At 42.2% G+C, this 13,290-nt stretch overlaps 2 protein-coding genes across 6 annotated transcripts; one reads left to right on the forward strand and one right to left on the reverse strand.

The window, feature by feature from the left end:
- The first annotated feature begins 3,968 nt into the window (after window positions 1-3,968).
- On the forward strand, window positions 3,969-8,110 carry LOC124127934. 5 transcript variants are annotated; one of them, XR_007218176.1, is made up of 4 exons: window positions 3,969-4,470; window positions 4,959-5,074; window positions 7,337-7,475; window positions 7,670-8,110. XR_007218176.1 is itself a non-coding variant. In XM_048382822.1 (4 exons), exons 1-4 carry the CDS (start codon window positions 4,146-4,148, stop codon window positions 7,746-7,748), a joined length of 867 nt encoding a protein of 288 aa, XP_048238779.1. In that variant the 5' UTR covers window positions 3,969-4,145; the 3' UTR covers window positions 7,749-8,110. The 5 variants fall into 5 exon arrangements, 4 of the variants coding, with proteins under 4 accessions (XP_048238779.1, XP_048238778.1, XP_048238780.1 ...); XM_048382822.1 differs by having other exon boundaries at window positions 7,129-7,475; XM_048382821.1 differs by having other exon boundaries at window positions 7,129-8,110.
- On the reverse strand, window positions 5,760-9,551 carry LOC125372520. The gene is made up of 3 exons (XM_048382825.1): window positions 9,249-9,551; window positions 8,281-8,477; window positions 5,760-7,044 (listed from the first exon to the last, which is right to left on the reverse strand). Exons 1-3 carry the CDS (start codon window positions 9,433-9,435, stop codon window positions 6,682-6,684), a joined length of 747 nt encoding a protein of 248 aa, XP_048238782.1. The 5' UTR covers window positions 9,436-9,551; the 3' UTR covers window positions 5,760-6,681.
- Window positions 9,552-13,290: the final 3,739 nt, after the last annotated feature.

The raw sequence follows: 13,290 nt of genomic DNA on the forward strand, positions 1-13,290 counted from the left end.
ATTGGCAAACAGACAGACAGACCCACAGACAGACAAAGACATAAAGAAACAGTCAGAGAGACCGACCGACCGACAGACAGACAAAACAGGAAGACACATTCAGACACCGACGGACACACACAAACAGACATGTAGACAAATAGTGTGTGAGTGAGTGAGTAAAATGAGTTTTACGCCGCTTTTAACAGTATTCCAGTTATATCGCGGCGTGTCAGCCTAATGTGGGAGGAAAGCCCGAAGTGATGCAGGTCTCAAACGTTTACCACTTCGGTGAAACCCACGAGCACGTGTATGGTGCTGACAAACCTAGAAACATAATCGGGGCGAACCGGGATTCGAACACACCATCATAGGTTTCTGGCGTGCCCAAGGGACGCAACTCTGTACAACGAATCGGGGCGCCTTAGACGACTGGGCCACCCGTGCCCCCTGTAGACAAATAGACAGACGGACAGACAGAAAAACACACACATATAGGCAGACAAATACACAGACAAACAGACATGTAGACAAATAGGCAGACGGACAGACAGAAAAACACACACATATAGGCAGACAGATACACAGACAAACAGACATGCAGACAAATAGACAGACAGACAGACAGAAAAACACACACATATAGGCAGACAGATACACAGACAAACAGACATGCAGACAAATAGACAGACAGACAGACAGAAAAACACACACATATAGGCAGACAGATACACAGACAAACAGACATGTAGACAAATAGACAGACAGACAGACAGAAAAACACACACATATAGGCAGACAGATACACAGACAAACAGACATGCAGACAAATAGACAGACAGACAGACAGAAAAACACACACATATAGGCAGACAGATACACAGACAAACAGACATGTAGACAAATAGACAGACAGACAGACAGAAAAACACACATATATAGGCAGACAGATACACAGACAAACAGACAGATCCTGATCTCCTATAACAATGTCGGAGAGTCAGTTCCGGTTGTGAGGTGGGGACACTTTGTATTCCCGTCAGTCTCTGCGACATCGCCGGTAATTCTTTCCGCTACTTCCGGTCTGACAGTGTTAAGCCTCCCTGTGCTTCCAGCAGTTTGAGCAGTGCTGATTAAGTAGCTCTTCTTCCGAAGACGCCTGTTTGACCTACAGATGCAGGCCCGGCATTGTTATCACCTTGCGTTCACACAGCTCTCAGCCCACTCGCCTAATTCTGTATCTCGTTAACACATTCCGAATTAATCTAAATTCGCCTTTTGTATTCCCGCAGGTGAGCCGACCCTCGAACCAGACTTCATCATTTGGAGATTTCAATGTCGATTTCTTCGTGGCTGTGGTTTTGTGAATTAACTTACTTCTGCCAATTCCAGGTCCCCCCGGGACCCCATCACGCGCTCCCCATCTGTGCCGCGTCAGGGGGACACACTCAATCAATACAGACGAGATTGATTCAAGTCCCCGCTGTAGTAGAACAAGCAGTCGCTGTCACGGATGTGTTTCGTCTGATTGCCACCTGCTGAATTAAAGGAAGTTACACGCGGCTACATCGACATTACTCTTGAACACTGCTTCACTTCACTGCCTCAATACACTGCTTCAAAACACTGCTTCAATTCACTGCCTCAATACACTGCTTCAATTCACTGCCTCAATACACTGCTTCAAAACACTGCCTCAAAACACTGCTTCAAAACACTGCTTCAATTCACTGCCTCAAAACACTGTTTATATTCACTGCCTACACACACTGGTTCAAAACACTGCTTCAATTCACTGCCTCAATACACTGCTTCAAAACACTGCTTCACAACTTAACACTTCACTAAACCGATCACCACATCTGTCCACAATACCACCGTCACCACCATGACACTGCCAACACCATGACACTGTCACCACCATGACACTGTCACCACCATAACACTGTCACCACCATAACACTGTCACCACGATGACACTGCCACCACCATAACACTGTCACCACAATGACACTGCCACAAACATAACACTGCCACCACCATAACACTGTCACCACGATGACACTGCCACCACCATAACACTGTCACCACAATGACACTGCCACAAACATAACACTGCCACCACCATAACACTGTCACCACAATGACACTGCCACCACCATGACACTGTCACCACGATGACACTGCCACCACCATAACACTGCCACCACCATAACACTGTCACCACAATGACACTGTCACCACCATAACACTGTCACCACCATGACACTGTCACCAACATGACACTGTCACCACCATGACACTGTCACCACCATGACACTGTCACCACCATAACACTGTCACCACCATAACACTGTCACCACCATGATACTGTCAACGCCAAAACACTGGCACCACCAAACCACTGTCACCACAATGACACTGCCACAAACATAACACTGCCACCACCATAACACTGTCACCACGATGACACTGCCACCACCATGACACTGTCACCACGATAACACTGCCACCACCATAACACTGCCACCACCATAACACTGTCTCCACAATGACACTGTCACCACCATGACACCGTCACCACCATAATACTGTCACCACCATGATACTGTCAACGCCAAAACACTGTCACCACCACAACACTGTCACCACCATGACACTGCCACCACAATGACACTGTCACCACCATAACACTGTCACCACCATAACACTGTCACCACGATGACACTGCCACCACCATGACACTGCCACCACCATAACACTGTTACCACCATAACACTGTCACCACCATAACACTGTCACCACGATGACACTGTCACCACCAAAACACTGTCACTACCATAACACTGTCACCACGATGACACTGTCACCACCAAAACACTGTCACTACCATAACACTGTCACCACGATGACATTGCCACCACCAAAACACTGTCACCACGATGACATTGCCACCACCATAACACTGCCACCACCATAACACTGTTACCACCATAACACTGTCACCACCATAACACTGTTACCACCATGACACTGTCACCACCATAACACTGTCACCACCATAACACTGCCACCACCATAACACTGCCACCACCATAACACTGCCACCACATGACACTGTCACCACCATGACACTTTCACCACCATGACACTGCCACCACCATAACACTGTCACCACGATGACACTGCCACCACCAAAACACTGTCACCACAAAAACACTGTCACCACCATAACACTGTCAACACGATGACACTGCCACCACCATAACACTGTTACCACCATAACACTGTCACCACCATGACACTGTCATCACGATAACACTGTCATCACGATAACACTGTCACCACCATAACACTGCCACCACCATAACACTATCACCACCATAACACTGTCACCACCATAACACTGCCACCACCATAACACTGTCACCACAATGACACTGTCACCACAATGACACTGTCACAACCATGACACTGTCACAACCATAACACTGTCACCACCATAACAGTGTCACCACATAACACTGTCACCACCATAACACTGACACCACCATAACACTGTCACCACCATAACACTGTCACCACATAACACTGCCACCACCATAACACTGTCACCACCATAACACTGTCACCACATAACACTGCCACCACCGTAACCCTGTCACCACATAACACTGCTGTCTACTGACATGATGTCGTATCTGACACTGAGACGAAAAGCCATGAAATGCCGTTGTCGTTTGTAGAGATCTGTCTGCGCAAAATAAAGATACAACTAGATTAATTATTAATTACATTGACAACAACAAGTTCCACAGCACTAGACGGGGAGCTTGAAGTACGTTTTGTGCACTGGCAAAACAGAGGTGAATAAAATAGATGAAAACCATACGAAATCAATAGAATGTAAACATGATATAAAAGTAGTGTACTTGATGGCCGTCAGCGTTTTTTCTACAGAGCTGGGGTTCGACACATCAGGGTAAAGCGCGACTCACACGGGTCGGCCTGTCGTAACGACATGCCGATTTCCATACATTGTACAACATGTTCGGTGATTGTAACGAATATCGACAAATCGATTTGTTGCCACTCACACGATTCGATCTGCCGATTGGGTGTCGATCTCATGATATCTCACGATAATTTGTTTCCATGGTATCAAAATGTCTGAAGCAGACGTGGCAGCAGTCATCTGCTGCGCGATATTGTGTGAAGAAGACGGCAATGCCAACGTGAAGAAAGAGAGAAGTTGTTGGACTAAAGATTGGATTCTCCGTCGCGACATGCAGGGAGCGTACAACAATCTGATAAAAGAACTCGAAATTGAGGATGAACAGTCGTATTACAATTTTTTTCGCATGGGAAAAGAAAGTTTTAACCATCTGTTATTAAAAGTCCAGCCAAAGATAAAAAAGCAGGACACTAACATGCGGGAATGCCTTCCAGCCGGATTGAAGTTGGCAGTTACACTTCGTTTCCTGTCTAGCGGTTAGTATATTTTGGTATACAAATATCTGAAATGATTTTATTATTTTTTTCGATTATTGCAAACACGTATTTAACAATCACGGACGCTGGAAATGTCACTGAAAGATACCTCCTCACATGTCAATCGAGTCCTGAAGGTGTGTACTGATCAACCAATAAGATCACAGCATTAACCAAGCGACCTTGCCCTCCAAGCGTAAACACTTCCAACTTCCGTGGTTCGTGAAATGTTTGAATTGACACCGGGAAAATATACAAACTTCAGGCTTAAAATAATCATATTACCTTTCCCACCTCCCTCATAGTTCTGTTATAGTCCCAAATATCTCATTTTGACTAGGATTTTCAGAGTACATCGACGATAGCAACACATGTATAAGTTTTTTACCAATGTATTTATTATTTGATGAGGCTCACTGAATACTGCTGATGATACTGATGAATTTTTGTACAGTTATTATATTTTTTCTTTGCATTTTCCGCCATAGGTGACAACTTCCAGTCTCTGTCTTACCTGTACAGAGTGCCATCCAACACCATATGCACATTCGTCCCAGAGGTCTGTCAAGGCATTTATGAAGCCCTCCAGCCAGAGTATGCCAAGGTGTGTACATGTACCCATGTAAATAAACCATACTCACAACACACTCATGTTAACAACAGTTCTCCCCAATTGACTACCCTACCTCAGCAAAAGAAAATGGTTTGACAGCGATACAATGAATAGCTTTATCCCCAGCATTTTGCTCTGGTTATAAAAATAAAAATATTCACATTGGTTTGAACAAGCTTTATTAATGTATTTAATTAATACAGATTTGTTACAACAAATTAAATAGAATAAATTATATAAGTAACAATTTGAATAGGAATACATTCATATTTACAATAAGTTTGAAAATATCACAGACTTCTGAATAATTTCTTTGAGAGGCATTTATAGTGAGTGAGTTGGGTTTAACGCTGCTTTTAACAGTATTCCAGTTATATCACAGCATATCAGCTTAATGTGGGAGGAAAGCCCGAAGTGATGCATGGACATGGTGCTGACAAACCTAGAAACATAATCGGAGTGAACCAGGATTCGAAACTACAAGCACAGGTATGGTGCCGACAAACCTAGAAACATAAGCAGAGGGAACCGGGATTCAAACCCACAATCATAGGTTTCTGGCATGCATATTTATTTAGTTTCCAAAATCATCTTTATTTAATTTTTTCTAATGAATAGAAAACTCAATTGGTACAGAAAAAGTACAACAGGCCTCATTCACCTATTTTGTGCCAAGCCATACAATTGTAAACTGTCTGATATTTTCACTTTTGCCCAAATTTGAAAAACAAACCACAAAATTGTTAAATACTTGCTGGTCTGCATGACATTACTGGACACATGTCAGCGAAAAACTAATAGTTATATTATTAATACAAAGTCATCGATGTCCCCTGCCTCGAGGACAGCTCGAGTGAATAATACCAAATCATTGTGAATAAATCAATGGTTATAAACATTGATGTACTTAGATAGTAATTATCAGTAGTTAGGTGTCAACTAATCTAATTATTCAATTAATAAATACATAGATTTACGTCTATTTAGAGGAGCGATCAAGGCAATTTGTTTCATATAACACAAAACTTTATACTTACCATACAATCGATAAAGAACGTATTACTATCAGACATGCACATTAAAAGCATTAGACTGCTCATAGTGCTACAGGCACTATTATCCAGGTCCAAAGGATCAGAGACTTACTGAGCTGCTGTGGGGAACGTAAGGAAACTGAATTTTCCACTTCTTTTAATATGCAGAGTCTATAAGTAAAGATTGTGACAAATATAACATAGCATTGACCTAGCCTGGCAAATCAATGACAGTAAGTACTTTGACAGCTTTGTCAATGCTATATGCTTCAGAAGTGGTTTTTTTGCAAAACACAGGTGTCAGACGTGATTAAATATAGAAATATACCTATACACCTCTTTCCCATTCATCCCAATTTCATATCAACAGGCAACAATATAGCATTATTTGAACCAGTTAAAAGATTGTCTCACAATCATGTTTACATGAGTCTAAAATTCTAGGTACATCAAATGTTTGTGATCAGATATTTTCAATAAAACAACTATGAAATAGTATAAATGAAAATATGAATACAATTATTCAGTTTTCTAGCATATCTCTCATGATTTTAGAATTAGAATTTATGGTTCATTAAGTTCTTCCTGTTGACGCTGAAAATTAAACACAAGTTGCTGCATTTCCAATTTGAGCTGTCTTAGTAGCCTCTTGTCAGTAATTTCATCCATTTCTTCTCCTAAGTGTAAGAGAAATTGTTTGTTTCTTCCAGGATTGTCCGCTGTGGGCTTATTGACGAGAGCACTCAGAGAAGACACAACAGCCTCTCTGAATCTATCTTGGGGGTTCAGTTTTGATGTTGTCTTTCGCAAGGGTGATTTAGACGGAGCAAGGGCAGCAGTTATTTCATTTTCAGATGGTGTATTGTTGTCTTCTATGGCCAGTTGAACTTCATCCTGGCTTTCTTCAACCAGCCTATTTGAGGATTCCTGAAATAGCATAAAAAATATTTCTTAAACATAAATCTCATCTCATCATTTTAACAACCATGTTCTTTTTCACTAATTTTGCAGGTGCCAAGCACTCAAGATGAATGGAAAAGCATCGTGACTGACTTTGAAGACAAGTGGCAATTTCCAAACTGTTTTGGTGCCATGGATGGGAAACATTTTGCAGTGACTGCTCCCGCTCATAGTGGTTCCCAATTTTACAACTACAAGGGCTATTTCAGCATTATAATGCTTGCTCTAGTTGATGCCAACTATAAATTTACATTTGTAGATGTCGGTGCCAATGGGAGAGCTGGAGATGCAGGGATCTTTGCAAATTCAGATCTGTTGAGGTGTATTGAGGCTAATACAGTTAATATACCATCACCAAAGCCTCTTCCAGGAAGACAAGAGGACACACCACATGTTATTGTGGGTGATGAAGCTTTTCCACTGAAAACATATCTTATGAAGCCATTTCCCCAACGTGACCTACCAGAACACAAAAGAATCTTCAATTACAGGTTGTCCAGAGCAAGGAGAGTGTCTGAAAATGCCTTTGGCATTCTCATCACCAGATTCCAGGTATTTCAGAAGCCAATGAGACAAAAACCTGACAATGCTGTCAAAACTATTATGGCTGCAGTGGTCTTACACAATTTCCTGCGTACCAAGAAAGATCGAGTTTACAGTACACACTCTGATGTTGAACCTGACACCACACAAGTTAGTCACGCAATGCGTCTATCAAGACAAGGGGGCAACTTTTCCTCATCATCAGCCAGAGATGTCAGGGATGAATTTACTGACTATTTCATGACAAATGGACAAGTTGACTGGCAATGGGACAAAATTTAACCTTGTATGGCACAGTGAGCTGTGTCAGTATGGGACACACTGAGCCTATGTCAGTATGGTAAATTGACCTGTGTCAGTATGGTGCATTTAGCTTTGCCAGTGAGTAGATGTGCAATCAAGAATGTGGTATGTAGCTGAGTCTACATAATGATAATTGTAAATAACCACCTTTGTGTAAATTGTGGAAGCAAATAAACAATACTGTAATCATTGTAAAATATATGCATGTTTTCATTCCATAAAACAAGTTGTTGAAGTATTAAATCTTAAATATGGACTATTACTAAGTTAATACCATTGGTTCCTACAAAAAATTCTAGAATGTGTTGGAATTCAAAATTAGGTATTAATAACTTAAACATCATAAACCACATGTACCTGTGTTGTGAAGTTGCTGACAGATGCACGCTGCCTCATATGAGGACGTAAGAAAGGATCCAAGGTCTCAAAGTGATCCCATACAGGAATGTACACAGCATCTGTTGCAGAGCCACTTGTTTTGCTTGCCAGATGCTTCTTGAGTTCCCTTGAGTAGGATGTGCGAATATTCGCAATCTTTGATGTCACTTGATCATCTAAAAGATATCAAACCTACCTTACTTTAATCAGAGACCAGAATATGATTACCAGGTGATGAAACTTCCATGCAGTGTCTATGTAGTATGCGGATGGTTTCCACAGATTAGTTCTTAATCTTAGTGAATATTACATAATAATCTCAACAGAAAGTATTATATATTAATCATTTGATTCATAAAATGGTATGTTTTGAAAACATTCCTTATGGTATGTGAAATGTCCATGTCTATATATGTACCTATCATCCCTCATGGTATGCTTATGGAAAAGCTCACATAATTTATTTCAGTAGATTCTTAATGATATTATCATAAAAGCAACATTATAATCATTATTTAATGAAACATGATATGCAGAACCGTATCAGTATTATTATTGTTGTTGTTTCAACAATTTTTAACAATTCCAGGTAAAAAATGATATTGTCTACATGGTATATGCATATCTGTCCATGCTGGGGTAGGATACCATTTAAGCGGTTGCAGACCCTGTGCTATGAAGAAATCTGTACGAAAAATTGGACAAATCGGAAAGTTGAAAATACAAGGGGGGCGGGGTTCCGCCCACACACACCCGATTTACAGAAACAGCTAGACATATTGCTTTGCGCCTATCATAGTATAGGTAGAAAGAAAGCTCATATTTGGAATAGTGCATTTAGGGAAATTATTATCGTACACGTTATTCTTTCATGCTACCAGGTGTAAGTGCTCTCGTACACAGCATCACAATGTCAACAATTTGATAATACACGTCTGCGTACTCACTCGTCAGTGTCTTTTCCGGGAATGCCAAGCAGATCGCCGTTAATGCAGCGTTCCTCTTATCTCTTTTGGAATAATCACTGCTTGAGACATTCCACAGGCTTTCGTGACTCAGATAGTGAGCCACAAAACGTTCGGTTTCCTCTCTTGAAAAGTCGAGGCGTGGTTTCTTCGCAGCCGACGAAGCCATGTTTCCCGCTTGTGTGTAAACAAATATCACGTGACATCAAAACGCAATTTGATTGGCCGCGCCACATCCAACTTGCCGATTAGCTAGAACAGACTGTACGCACTCGCGACACAATCGATGCGGGTTCGATCGGCCGATTTGTCCTTTTTGTCAAATTCGATTAATCACTCAGACGATACGACTCGGTCGAATTCGGCATATCGATTCGACAGGCCGACCCGTGTGAGTCCGCCTTAAGAGTTACAGCTGGAGTTCGACATATCTGATACTAAACTACGATTCATTCTGTCAGCTGCAAATTTAAGGATTAATTTCTATAGGGTCGTATTTGTGTTTGTAGAAGTCTGTACCTTGGGTAGTCCAATGGTCGGATCTCCAGACATCGCTGTTGCACTGACCAATGTCATTCTAAAACCAAACCCTACTTCACGTCCCCCGATACGGCGCTGTTGCACTGACCAATGTCATTCTAAAACCAAACCCTACTTCACGTCCCCCGATACGGCGCTGTTTCACTGACCAATGTCATTCTAAAACCAAACCCTACTTCACGTCCCCCGATACGGCGCTGTTGCACTGACCAATGTCATTCTAAAACCAAACCCTACTTCACGTCCCCCGATACGGCGCTGTTGCACTGACCAATGTCATTCTAAAACCAAACCCTACTTCACGTCCCCCGGTACGGCGCTGTTGCACTGACCAATGTCATTCTAAAACCAAACCCTACTTCACGTCCCCCGGTACGGCGCTGTTGCACTGACCAATGTCATTCTAAAACCAAACCCTACTTCACGTCCCCCGATACGGCGCTGTTGCACTGACCAATGTCATTCTAAAACCAAACCCTACTTCACGTCCCCCGATACGGCGCTGTTGCACTGACCAATGTCATTCTAAAACCAAACCCTACTTCACGTCCCCCGATACGGCGCTGTTTCACTGACCAATGTCATTCTAAAACCAAACCCTACTTCACGTCCCCCGATACGGCGCTGTTGCACTGACCAATGTCATTCTAAAAGCAAACACTACTTCACGTCCCCCGATACGGCGCTGTTGCACTGACAAATGTCATTCTAAAACCAAACCCTACTTCACGTCCCCCGATACGGCGCTGTTGCACTGACCAATGTCATTCTAAAACCAAACCCTACTTCACGTCCCCCGATACGGCGCTGTTGTACTGACCAATGTCATTCTAAAACCAAACCCTACTTCACGTCCCCCGATACGGCGCTGTTGCACTGACCAATGTGATTCTAAAACCAAACCCTACTTCACGTCCCCCGATACGGCGCTGTTGCACTGACCAATGTCATTCTAAAACCAAACCCTACTTCACGTCCCCCGATACGGCGCTGTTGCACTGACCAATGTCATTCTAAAACCAAACCCTACTTCACGTCCCCCGATACGGCGCTGTTGCACTGACCAATGTCATTCTAAAACCAAACCCTACTTCACGTCCCCCGATACGGCGCTGTTGCACTGACCAATGTCATTCTAAAACCAAACCCTACTTCACGTCCCCCGATACGGCGCTGTTGCACTGACCAATGTCATTCTAAAACCAAACCCTACTTCACGTCCCCCGATACGGCGCTGTTGCACTGACCAATGTCATTCTAAAACCAAACCCTACTTCACGTCCCCCGATACGGCGCTGTTGCACTGACAAATGTCATTCTAAAACCAAACCCTACTTCACGTCCCCCGATACGGCGCTGTTGCACTGACCAATGTCATTCTAAAACCAAACCCTACTTCACGTCCCCCGATACGGCGCTGTTGCACTGACCAATGTCATTCTAAAACCAAACCCTACTTCACGTCCCCCGATACGGCGCTGTTGTACTGACCAATGTCATTCTAAAACCAAACCCTACTTCACGTCCCCCGATACGGCGCTGTTGCACTGACCAATGTCATTCTAAAACCAAACCCTACTTCACGTCCCCCGATACGGCGCTGTTGTACTGACCAATGTCATTCTAAAACCAAACCCTACTTCACGTCCCCCGATACGGCGCTGTTTCACTGACCAATGTCATTCTAAAACCAAACCCTACTTCACGTCCCCCGATACGGCGCTGTTGCACTGACCAATGTCATTCTAAAACCAAACCCTACTTCACGTCCCCCGATACGGCGCTGTTGCACTGACCAATGTCATTCTAAAACCAAACCCTACTTCACGTCCCCCGATACGGCGCTGTTGCACTGACCAATGTCATTCTAAAACCAAACCCTACTTCACGTCCCCCGATACGGCGCTGTTGCACTGACCAATGTCATTCTAAAACCAAACCCTACTTCACGTCCCCCGATACGGCGCTGTTGCACTGACCAATGTCATTCTAAAACCAAACCCTACTTCACGTCCCCCGATACGGCGCTGTTGCACTGACCAATGTCATTCTAAAACCAAACCCTACTTCACGTCCCCCGATACGGCGCTGTTGCACTGACCAATGTCATTCTAAAACCAAACCCTACTTCACGTCCCCCGATACGGCGCTGTTGCACTGACCAATGTCATTCTAAAACCAAACCCTACTTCACGTCCCCCGATACGGCGCTGTTGCACTGACCAATGTCATTCTAAAACCAAACCCTACTTCACGTCCCCCGATACGGCGCTGTTGCACTGAACAGTTCTACTCTTCTTTCCCTACTTTGGAATTATCACAAATAAACATGGATGGAGGGGACATGACACGTGATACAATTATAGTCGAGGACATGTGTGCGTGACACGAACAACTGCTTGCGGCGAGATGGTGAAGAACAATAGACAAATGATAAAGTATTAAATAATATCAATATTACATAACAGAAGTATAACACACTTTAAGCATTACACAAAAGAAGTAGTACATAAGTCAAGCATTATGGAATATGAGTATTACATGTACATGACATAAGTATTGCTCAATGTAATCACAGCAATCACAATGACATTATATTTCCCAGCATAGATATGTCCAAGTGAACATTGAACCTTCCAGTATACAGCCTATACACACCTATACATGTATAGTCATCTATAAGTTATGTCATACACACTTATACCATCATATACATGTATAGTCATCTATAGGTTATGTCATACAAACATATACCATCATATACATGTATAGTCATCTAGAAGTTATGTTATACACACTTATTCCATCATATACATGTATAGTCATCTATAGGTTATGTTATACACACTTATTCCATCATATACATGTAAAGTCATCTATAGGTTATGTCAAACACACTTATACCATCATGTACATGTATAGTCATCTATAGGTTATGTCAATCACACACTTATACCACCATATACATGTATAGTCATCTATAGGTTATGTTATACACACTTATTCCATCATATACATGTATAGTCATCTATAGGTTATGTTATACACACTTATTCCATCATATACATGTAAAGTCATCTATAGGTTATGTCAAACACACTTATACCATCATATACATGTATAGTCATCTATAGGTTATGTCAATCACACACTTATACCACCATATACATGTATAGTCATCTATAGGTTATGTTATACACACTTATTCCATCATATACATGTATAGTCATCTATAGGTTATGTTATACACACTTATTCCATCATATACATGTAAAGTCATCTATAGGTTATGTCAAACACACTTATACCATCATATACATGTATAGTCATCTATAGGTTATGTCGATCACACACTTATACCACCATATACATGTATAGTCATCTATAGGTTATGTTATACACACTTATTCCATCATATACATGTATAGTCATCTATAGGTTATGTTATACACACTTATTCCATCATATACATGTATAGTCATCT

The sequence above is a fragment of the Haliotis rufescens genome, unplaced genomic scaffold (genome assembly GCF_023055435.1).
Source record: "Haliotis rufescens isolate VD_foot unplaced genomic scaffold, xgHalRufe1.0.p SCAF_41, whole genome shotgun sequence".
NCBI lineage: Eukaryota > Metazoa > Mollusca > Gastropoda > Lepetellida > Haliotidae > Haliotis > Haliotis rufescens.

What these genes read in the sequence shown, in the direction of transcription:
- LOC124127934 (XM_048382821.1), top strand. Translation starts at nt 4,146, where the DNA reads ATGTCTGAAGCAGACGTGGCAGCAGTCATCTGCTGCGCGATATTGTGT. An exon ending in ACTTCGTTTCCTGTCTAGCG is followed by an intron (nt 4,471 to 4,958) that starts GTTAGTATATTT and finishes TTTCCGCCATAG; the next exon opens with GTGACAACTTCCAGTCTCTG. An exon ending in TCCAGCCAGAGTATGCCAAG is followed by an intron (nt 5,075 to 7,128) that starts GTGTGTACATGT and finishes CTAATTTTGCAG; the next exon opens with GTGCCAAGCACTCAAGATGA.
- LOC125372520 (XM_048382825.1), bottom strand. Translation starts at nt 9,435, where the DNA reads ATGGCTTCGTCGGCTGCGAAGAAACCACGCCTCGACTTTTCAAGAGAG. An exon ending in CCCGGAAAAGACACTGACGA is followed by an intron (nt 8,478 to 9,248) that starts GTGAGTACGCAG and finishes GATATCTTTTAG; the next exon opens with ATGATCAAGTGACATCAAAG. An exon ending in TCAGCAACTTCACAACACAG is followed by an intron (nt 7,045 to 8,280) that starts GTACATGTGGTT and finishes ATGCTATTTCAG; the next exon opens with GAATCCTCAAATAGGCTGGT.